We start from the raw sequence: 10,851 nt of genomic DNA on the forward strand, positions 1-10,851 counted from the left end.
ATTCTTGCCTGTGACTCTTTGAATAAACCAGCACGGTTATATTTTTTATATACTCAAGTGGTCTGAGTCGTCCCTCGGAGTTCCTGGTTTGAAAGAACCGGACGAGGCTTTATAATGGAATAGAGCCTTTAATACAAAGCCCTTAGTGACAAGGCTCCATTGTATTTTAAAGACCTTGTAGAGCCTTATCATCCTAACAGAGCACTTCGCTCTCAGAGTGCAGGTTTACTTGTGGTTCCTAGAATCCACAGAAGTAGATTGCGAGGCAGAGCCTTTAGCTATCAAGCTCCTCTCCTATGGAACCAACTCCCAGTCTCAGTTCGGGTGGCGGACACCCTCTCCTACGTTTAGGAGTAGACTTAAGACGTTCCTTTTTGATAAAGCTTATAGTTAGGGCTGGATCAGGTGACCCTGAGCCTTCCCTTAGTTATGCTGCTATAGGCCTAGGCTGCTGGGGGGGGCATGATGCTCTGGGTTTTTCTCCTCCCCTCCTGCTCTGCTCTCCTCAGAACACAGTGTTTATTTATGTGGAGTAAATTATTCATTTTTATCTTTACACTACTTACATCCATTGATGTTCCACTGTTCACTCATGTAACTTATCTTCTTATTCTGCATGATTTCATTCCATTTCATCCCACTGCCTTAGTGTTTTATAAGCTTAATGTACTTTATCCATTACTTATAATTTAAATCCATAGCCTGTTATATATCGTACATTCCCCTACATATCTTACTGTAAATATTAGTTGTACATATCCATCTATCCATTTTCTATACCGCTTATTCCTGAATAGGGTCACAGGGGGCTGGAGGCAATCCCAGCTGACACTGGGAGAGAGATGGGGTCCACCCTGTACTGGAATATTTGACCTCCATCGCACACACAGTCACTTAAATAAATGCCAGCTATATGTTGTGGTTCAAGTAGGTCTGTGTTGTGTGATATATTTCCCCCCCACTCCTCCTAGAAAAAGGAACCTAGTCTGGTATCTGTACATATATTTCACAGTGTGCTAAGCCCGGGTTACATATGTAAACAAACAAAAGATGTTTGCATTAATTTAAGACTGAGTATTTCTTTGGATTCTAACAAATGTGTTGAATGCATTTCTTCTCTCATAAGATATTAGCAAAAACAGTTTTTCAAGTAGTTTAACTTTTATCTTATCCATGTTTACCTGCTGACAGTCTTCTTCCCTGATTTTGCCTATACACAGACAGTGTAATTCTGTAGGTGCCACCTGAGTGTGAACTTGTACATGTGAGTGCTTGTATGTGTACATGAGATAAAGAAATCATTGACCCACTCAGTGAATTCAAGCCACATTCAGCAGCAGTCTTTGGGAAGTTCCAGCATCATTACACAGTCATCCAATCATTCATATTGCTTAGTGCCCTCACAGTGCACTGACTCTAATATTAGTGACTAATCAACCCAGTACATCCTAAGTTATTTTTATGTTCTGCACTACTTGCAATACTTCATATTACTATAAGACAGCACTTCCTACTTCCTGCCAACATACAGGTTCAGCCAACTATGCAGACTTGCGTATCTTCAGAGAGCACATGGGCCTCATTGGTGCAATGGGCCAGCATAGCTACAATCTTAGATGCGCATAAGTGTGGTAACTAGAACTAAACCTACGATAATGTGCAAACCTACAGTAAATCCAACCTAACATCACAGATTAATTTAAGGGGGCTTTCTGTCCCACAAAGGAGGGAGGTGGGATCTCCTGGTAGGCACCAGCCTGCCAGGTCACATCCAGGAGGGGGGTCCTATGGGCTGCCGTGTCCACCATGGTAGCAGCAGTGTGCGCGCCAGCCCACTGCAGCACACGAGCGGAGGGCCTGTGATGGAGAGCCAGCTGCCTGGAGCTATAGCCACACGTAGCAATCCCAATGGCTCCCAGCAGCATCGCCATACCAGGCATGGTCTTCTCAGCTGGAGGTGCCACAGACACATTATGGTAGGCCTGGGTCTGGAAGAAGGACAAAAGACAAGAGTGAAATCCAATCAGAAGAATGTTTTTCATCAGGCTACATGACAGCAGTACAGAGATAATACAACTCTTTTGCAAACAATGCCCAAAGAGTTATGATTTGCTAATTTCCCAAGTACATGGAAGATCACTTGTAGTTATAAAGACAGGACATCATGTCGTGTAGCCCTTTTCCCAGACTGCCTGCTTTAAATGAGAATGCCACAATATGCTCAGTCCTAAACCCCCACCAATCCCCAAGAGATTAAAAACCACGGGCAATTTCCTTCATAGGGCCTTGACAACTATAAAAAGCACACAGGAGTAAATAATAGAAACTTCATGGAGCTGTGTCACAGTCAGTTAAGAGCCCAATCCTCTGGCGCACTAACCCATTTCCCTTTAAAACACAATAGATTGTCACAGGCTTAGACTACTCTCTTGTTTGTGGTAAACACCACAAACATGTAATTGTGTTTTGTGAGCTAAAACAAAATACATCCTACCTTTACTGAAACAGTAGCCAGTAAAAAAAGGCTTCTTGATGAATGGCACCTGCTCCTCCTCAAAGGAAATCAATTTATGTATATAATATGATGGCACTGTATTGCTCTCAGAATTGTCAGATTGTCAACTGTCACTTTCTTCTACTCCCATAGCTAAGGACTGGTAAAGACAAAGGATCCCACACATCATGCAGTCTAGGCTTCAAATCCAAGCCATTAAGAAGGTTTTCTGCCTTTTTGTTTTAAGGGTGTTAAAGCAGAACAATTCCCTGGTGCAGATAAACTGCAAAGGCAACCCACTGCAGACGTCACCCCTTCAACTGTACCCCACATATACAGACAGCTTTAGTGTCACTATGCACCTGAGAATAAAAATCAAAGCATATAAAAATATTCTTCAGGCAATTACAGTATCTACTTGACTCAAAATCTTGAACACAATTGATATGATTGTATTGATTATTAGTGTCAGATTATTTGTATTGATTGATTATTGTATTGATAAAGTAGCGTTCAAATATCCCAATCAGGCTCACCTCATTTTATAAATATTCAAACTGACAAAACAATTGATCTCATCACAATTTGTCAAACTGCTCACTCTCACCTGAAGCAACCTGATGTAGCTCAGAGTTAGTCGTGGGAGTCTGAAAAACATTTTCTGGGTGTTCCACAGTGGTCTTCCTGTTAGAACAAGGATGAGCAAAGAACCAGACAACACTTGGCTCTCCTTCACACGCTCGTCTCCCTGGACTCCCAGGACAAGAATTCCACTGACAGAGGGCCTGTCCAGGTGTGTGCGTGGACTCTTCAACCTGTGTTCAGCTCTCTGATGCAGGGTGGTCTGGTCAGCCCTTATAACTCGTCCTTCCTGTCTTTACTTAACAGGCAGTCTGCAGGTAGCAAGTGTAAGGGGATTATAGGAACTGGCAAACAGAGACAAAGACATCAGTCTAAACAGAAGGAAGGATGAATGGACTGTAGGACTGGGTTATACTTAAATTTTAAGTGGCATCATATTGAAATGCTGTATTATTTTACAAAATTCAGTTGAAATTAATACCAGAGCAAAATGTAATGACTTAATTTAACATAATCTTCCACACATTTGAAACACTTGTGAATACACTCTTACACAAAATAACAAAAGATTCTTAATTCTGAATATATAAGTTAATAGTGTGATTATTTTTACACAGTTTGGTAACAGATAACACTGTGCATTCTGTCATCTTCAATATTTTGCATTCTCTCTGAATATTTTCAGGAGTCTGATGCCAGAACAATATGAGTCATATACCTAAGCAATGGAAAATGATGAATGAGAACTTGCCGATTACTAATTTAAGTAAAGTACATTGGCGTGAGTGCCAGTGATTTCTGACTTCAGCATTTCCTTTAACACCCTTATGCAGAAGCCCCGAGTCAATAGAAGTTAGGACAGCTAGAATCTATTTGAATCGGCCAAGTGAGCTGATTTGGATGTTTTTCTGTCGCTGTTGATAATGGCTTCTCCTGCCAAGTCAGCAGATTTCTTTAAGCTTTTAATATCCTTCCTGGCCTCAGGGTCATCAGCTCAGAGTGAGGTCTTATAATGAGGTAGCTGTGCGGATAACGTCTATCTCTGTAGAGGAGAGGAATCCTCTCCAGCGGGAGCAGCCACCATGACCTTCTTCTCATCTCAGGTAACAGCACCCAATTCTGCCGCCCAACTCGTGCATCCTTGAATAATGTTAAACTCTGGCAATAATGCTGCAAAGTCACAACGCCACTCTGATTTCATGGCCATTTATCACATCCACTGTCTTTCTAGGGTAGCATCTCCATTAGGCTGTACGTGGGCACAGCTTCTTTGAGCTGAATGCTTTGTAACAGACCTCTTGTTCGTGCTCTGAGAAGAGAGGAGACTGTCTCCACAGGCTAATGTCTGCAGAATGAATTCATGACCATCAATCAGCCACAGCACTGGGCGCATCCATATGAACAGAGGCCACAGATGGCAGCTCATGTTAATTGTTCACCACTGTAATATGACACACTCACAGTTGTGTTACAGTAGAACCTGCTGGTCTCTGCTGGTGCATCCCAGTTGGAATGACAACGGTTCCTGTGAAGCTGGTATGTGGCAGAGAGCTCTCACTCAGTCACAACGGCACTGTCCAGCCAAACTAATCCTGACCCCATCTGCTGGCAGTGAGCTATGGGAAAGCCTGAGCTGATTACCTGAGCTGTAGAGAGGTCTGCTAATGTGGAAGGTTAAGCAACTAACTCTCTGGGGGGTACTAGTTTCCATGGTCATCAACAACATACTGTGTTGCTATAATCAGAAAACAGTTAATGGCCAAAAAGGAAAAAAAAAATAGTTGTAAAAAAACAGGGGGACTGTTTATCACAGTCCCAAAATACCTGCCAAGGGATCATTAGTTGCACCAGCATTACTTCCCTGAATACTATCAATTCATTGAGTGCAGCTAAGCAAAACAGCAAATTCGAAAAGGCACATGGAATAGCAATGTGGTCAAAAATCGATCTGTGGAGAGCATACTGTAGATAACTGAATAGCTACTAGGTTAATTGGCTGGGTTTAAATGTCATAACAGCAGAGCTGACATTTGCTTCTCTGTCAAGTACAGCTTTAGATGAGGAGGACGAGTGTTAACAGCAATTAAATGCCCATTTAAACTACATGATGACAACTTCAAGCTTCCTCGGGGTGGATGGAAGGATTCGCCCAGCTCAGGATTAACTGGCTTTATCATCTTCTTGTACAATATAATGCATAAAAATGAATTAGACAAAAGGCACAGATTAAAAGAAAATATTTAATAATAAAAATATTTCACATAGCATTATCAATATTTTTGAAATGCAGCGTATAAGAAATTTTCAGGAGCTCCTGGCAGAAATGATCCTTCAGTAGCATCTCATTTTCACTGTGACTGACAGTCTCATGGGTGCGTTGAAGAAAGTTGTGTGTTCTTTGCTCCCTTCATTGGAAGAATGTCTGTCATCCAGTACTGGAACAGCAAACTGACTGCACTGGTTTCCTCTAAAACACAAAGAGACAGGGGACAATATTTCAGTTACGGCTGAGAGTGCAGACAACACAGAACCAGAGGAGCAGTCAGTGTTTTCACCAATGATACTTATGTGCTGGTAGATTTTCTGCAAAATAAATCTAATTCTCCTGCCAGTGTGCAATATACTTCCTAGCTCTCCTGCATGTAAATATTCAACCTAACATAGCTGTCTCCCAAGACAGAATATTTTACTTACTGTATTCTCAAATGTTAGAGCTAGAGTAAATCTGGCCAGAACATAAAATGGGCTGTATAAAGGGAGCAAGTCAGGCCACTGTCATTCATGAGAGAAACTTCAGGGTGCAGAAAAATATGCTCATAGAAAATCTGTAATAGACTGAGGAGTGAGGAGAGCTGGAGTAAACCTGCTTGAAGGCTTTCAAAGCAAATGGATTAGGTCCTGCATGGCAGTGGATGTGGGTAACATTAAAATACAGAAGGATTTAACAAGGTGGATGCTAGTTTAAAAGTACAAGTTTAAACTTATTGCAGCAATTAAAAAATGTATCAAATGCAGTGAGAATGCTAACCTAACAAAGATGAGTTAAGTAGAACACATCTTAAATGATAAAGATTAATTCACAAGAACATGTTTTTCTGCTTTGATACAAAGTGCTGAGTGTAGAGTTGCATTTAAAAACAGTGAAAGGAAGCCTGGCTCACATAATATGGGGCAGGTTGAGGGGCATTAAGAAAAGCTTTTAGGCAGCTATGGAGCAGGTGCATGTAGAGGTTAGGCACAGCAAAATTTATGAGATACTGTAGCAAACTGGTTTTTATGCTGTGTCGTCTTCGCCAGCAGGGACAGACGGAGACAAGTGTCACTTGGTGGCCAGTGAGATGGCACTGGCCTGAATCTCCTGGCTGGTCTCACTCTTATTCACACACACACGTGTCAGCAAAGTCCCTGCTGATCCTATTATGCAGCAAGCTAGCCAACCAAGCAATTGCACAAACACACACACACACACACACACACACACACACACACACACACACACACACACACACTCAAAAAGTGTCTGGGGACTGAAGAGATGTTTTGGCTTTTGACAGAGTTAAGGTAAGAGGAACAAGCTCAAACATGTTAGGTGACCTGTGTGTCAGCTGGAACATGCACAACTCTAGTATTGGAAACCAAGGGCATATACGTACAGGTATATGCTACTGAAAGCAAGTAAGGGCAGGTACACAAAGATCAGTGTCAGGGCACACAGAATGGGAGGCAAGCAGAGGCAAGTATTCACCTGCAGGGACAGCTCAGTGAGGTTCCTGGGGCATATCCTTGCAAGAGGAGGCCAGTATGGACAGTGCTGGGTATGAATGCACGTAACAGGCATGAAGCAACATTAAATACAAGTCAAGCTCTCTCATGTCTCCTTCCGTAACTAACCTTGTAACACTCTTCCTGGAAAATACGGGTTAAATGTTCGATGCTTTGACCAACTGATGCATCACTGACCTTCAGACATGAAGGAATTGCAGTACAGCTCCTCTAGTGCCTCTTTCAGTTTGTCTGTCTCTTTCTCTTGAACAAAGGCCTTGAGACTGCAGAGCTGCTTCAGGAGGAGAGTGGGGTTACCACCACTGGATATGCGACGCAGAAGTTCATCCACTGTCCCAGACAGGAGAGAAGGCTTGTCTACATGCAAAGAGGCTGAAGGACCACATAGGGCGTGAGAGGTGATCTGTTTACTAAAGGCTGCATTATTGTAACTTCAGTATCTAGTAGAGTGCAATTCAGCTGGAGCTGACAAAATAAAGAAATGTATATTCATAAATTGCACCTAATATACAGTTATATATACTTGACTCTGTGTCACCACAATAAAGGAAATGTTACAGTATAATTTTTAATTTACAAAACCAAACTGGGTGATTTATATCTGAGCTTTCTCACCATGTATTAGTCTCACTCATTTACAAGACCGTGCTACTATATATAAAGCACCAAGGAGCTTTCTCTTGTTCTGCTCACTGGTCATTGCCTAATCTTCAGCACACACTGCAGATTAATGAACTTGTTTCTCTCAGAAAGTTCAAAGCCTTGATTAAAAACTCACTGAAGAGTGCAACTGCTTCCCATAGGCTGCATTTTGCATCATTAGTGTGTTGCAGAAATTCTTTCTATTAAACAATTTATTTATTAACTTTTATATTTGACACATTGCACCTTTAGTATTAATAAGTCATGTTTGCTTGGTTTTCTTATAAATGAATGTTAAATACTGACAATCAAGCAAAGCTGTTGCAAATGGCCACCAGCTGTTTGCAACAGCTTTCAGTGGCTTTCAGCATTATGCAGAATTATGTTTGTAAACTTCATCTATGACTTGTGTGTGCCAACACCCTAATGAATATAAAAAAAATATCACACTTTCATGGCCTTTTTAATCTGAGCTAAATGAGGGATATTGGAGCAGTAGCTTTAGCAGTGACTAGAATATTTAGTCCAGAAAGCACAACAATAAAACAGCCTCTGCACAGTACTTACAATCTGACAAATAGATTTCCAGTGTTGTCCTGAGGAAGTCTGACACCTCTGCAGCTCTCTTCTGATTATCCTCCACCTCCCCATCTTTTTGGTACATGAACTCCAGGGCAGCCGCCCGGGGCACCAGACCCATGGAGAGTAGCTTTTCTTTGTGCCTCTTCTTCTTCAGCTTTCTCTTCTTGTTCTTGCTAATGCACCCTCCTCCCTCATCCACAGGAGCTTGACTGAACTGACTCCTGCTGGACTCGCTCCCTGCAGCTGCTCCATCTTGCTCAGAGTCTTGATGAGGAGTTGGTTTCCTTTTCCTTCTTCTCCTTTTTCTCTTCTGCTCTTCTTGCTCATTATCTTTGTCTAGTTCTTCGTTGCTGTCATGGACAATCTCCTCTGTGGGCAACAAAACTGTCTTGGTTAGTTTCAAAACATCATTAAAACTTCAACCATTACAGTCTTGATAAGCACTTCTGCCCAAGTATAAGAGGAACAGATCTAGGTGGTCACCTTGCAATCTGGAAGAAGCTAAAGAAATGTTGAAAAAGACTAGCTAAAACCAGTAGGGCATCTGAATTCCAGTAGTGTCCAATAATGTGGCATCGAGGGCTACAAGACTGTGGGTTTCCCTCCAGCCATTCACTGTGCCAGCTGTTTCCGCTAATGAGGTATTCTGTCTTTTTCACCTTTTCAAATGCCATCCATGTTGCATTCAAATTCTCTTCACCTTAGGAACATGTGGATTATCGCTGTCTGTTTCCCTTATTTAGAGTGGCAGAGACAATCCGAGAGCCAGCTAGGAAAAACCCATGCAGTAGATCACTCCTACTGTAGCTTTATGGCACATAGCCCAAGCCCATAAATGTAAGCTTATGGTTGACTTACCAGCTTGGCCCTTGGCATTATTTCTGCTTTCTATTTGGATGAAAGATTTCTCTGAATGAGTCTCTGCAGGAGCAGGCAGGACCGTGTACATCCGCCTGCTGGAACTGGCTGCACTCTGTGTTTGGCCTGCATCTCCTGAAACAGAAGTGGCTAAAAAAGGATGGTAATGAAGCCTAATGTTAATAGCAGGAGGGTTACAGCAATTCTGTATTTATGGTGTGCTGATATGCTAATATGTGTATTTTGAAAAAAAAGCAAAGAAAATGAATGGGAAAAGATAAAGAACACACACATATATTAGACCGCAGAACTGAATCTGATCTTACCACTAGCAGTGTCCCCCTGACAGGCTTTTCCTTTCATGTACGTTTTTCCAGCTTGGGCTGGGCTGGGTTCCTCCTCAACTATGAGAGCTGCAGGATAAAGCTTCTGGAGTACTTTTGATAGAAACACTGCAGAAGACATAAGAAAAGAAGACAACCAAACAAATAAACAAAAAAAAAATACACTGTTAATCAGATGGCATATGGAAACAGATACCTGTCAACTTCTTATAGTGTAAGAAAACCTGATCTTAAACTGAAAGCTAAAATCTATCAATTTAAGAATGCAATTCAATGCAAAGTGGAGCAAATTATCAACCCCAATTGTGACTAAAGTTAAAAACCAAACAAAACTGGCCAAGAAGCTTGAAAATACTGCTGCTTTGTGGCTCATGTGAATGTTTTAGGCATTAATCTGTACTAATTATAGCACAACAACCACTACCTGCTTTTCACGCATTACAACAGAAACAGGGAAAAACTGAAAGCAGCTACAATTCGGAAGTGAAACGTGTATTTGTTGACAACATACTACTAACCTAATTAACGCGAGAATTACCCGGATAGCTACGTTAGCCAGCTAGTAACAAACAAAACTCCAGTTTTTGTATTAAATCTCGTAATGTTGTAAGTGACAGTGAAAATGCTCACCTTCTTTCCGATGTGCCATATCCACATATATAGGTGCCCGATGTAAACATTAATGTTGTAGATGGTTAAGCAGAAATAGCTAATATGCTACTAAGCTAAGTTAGCCGAGTCAAGCTAGCAAACATGCTAGCTTTTGAGCTGAGCTCGGTTCAGCGGAGAGCTATCTACATGGCACATACAGGTGAAACAATAGCGTTGTGCAACTCAGCATCTTAGAATATATAGAGAGCTACTTAAAGGTTAAGTAACTTTAACTAAAGGTTAAGCTTGCTAAGTACAGTGATTTTTGGACTCTTCAAGCTGCCATACAATCCACCAGCCACTACTAGCACTACCACCACTGTGTGGTAGAACTGACAGTCAAGTGAATCTCATGAGTCGGGTTTTCGCCAAATTTCCATTCAAAATAGTCGCAATCTAACATGGACGTTGTTGTCAGAGAAGATATGTGTTCTACAAATTATGAATTAATACACTGAGTGCATCGTTCGAATCTATTTTTCAAATCGGCTTATAAACCGACCTACTTTAATATAATATTTAGAGTTATACGTACAATTTTGACACCGTCTGACTGACCGTCGAATGAAAAAGACGGCAGCAATAACAGCTAGATTTTCCCTAACATTTGTTTTTGTGATATTAACTGTGGGACAAATTAAAACTGTCACCTTGTTCTACTAAAATGTTCTGATAAGAGGGATGACAGGTGGGCGTGTTGTTTAGATTCTGTTGGCGCGGGACACGGGATGCCCCGAGGGAAAAGGGAATGTTGTTACTGTTTGCTATTTCATTTTCTCCTGTGAGCACACGGTGCCAGATAAATCACAGTTATTTTGCATTCTCTATTCTGCTCAATAAAACCCAAGAAAAGACAACGCAGGTGTTCTGCTCACTGTTAGCGTAGGCGCTAGCGCATAGCTGGCTAGTTAGTTG

General features: G+C 41.5%; 1 protein-coding gene across 2 annotated transcripts; it reads right to left on the reverse strand.

Moving 5' to 3' along the window:
• Positions 1-5,344: 5,344 nt before the first annotated feature.
• Positions 5,345-10,423, reverse strand: erich1 (glutamate rich 1). 2 transcript variants are annotated; one of them, XM_020608559.1, is made up of 6 exons: positions 9,916-10,423; positions 9,268-9,393; positions 8,942-9,091; positions 8,069-8,452; positions 7,037-7,231; positions 5,345-5,543 (listed from the first exon to the last, which is right to left on the reverse strand). In XM_020608559.1, exons 1-6 carry the CDS (start codon positions 9,932-9,934, stop codon positions 5,443-5,445), a joined length of 975 nt encoding a protein of 324 aa, XP_020464215.1. In that variant the 5' UTR covers positions 9,935-10,423; the 3' UTR covers positions 5,345-5,442. The 2 variants fall into 2 exon arrangements, with proteins under 2 accessions (XP_020464215.1, XP_020464216.1); XM_020608560.1 differs by lacking the exon at positions 9,916-10,423 and adding an exon at positions 9,710-9,803 and having other exon boundaries at positions 5,346-5,543.
• Positions 10,424-10,851: the final 428 nt, after the last annotated feature.

This window comes from Monopterus albus, unplaced genomic scaffold, assembly GCF_001952655.1.
Source record: "Monopterus albus unplaced genomic scaffold, M_albus_1.0 scaffold94.1, whole genome shotgun sequence".
Classification (NCBI taxonomy): Eukaryota; Metazoa; Chordata; class Actinopteri; order Synbranchiformes; family Synbranchidae; genus Monopterus; species Monopterus albus.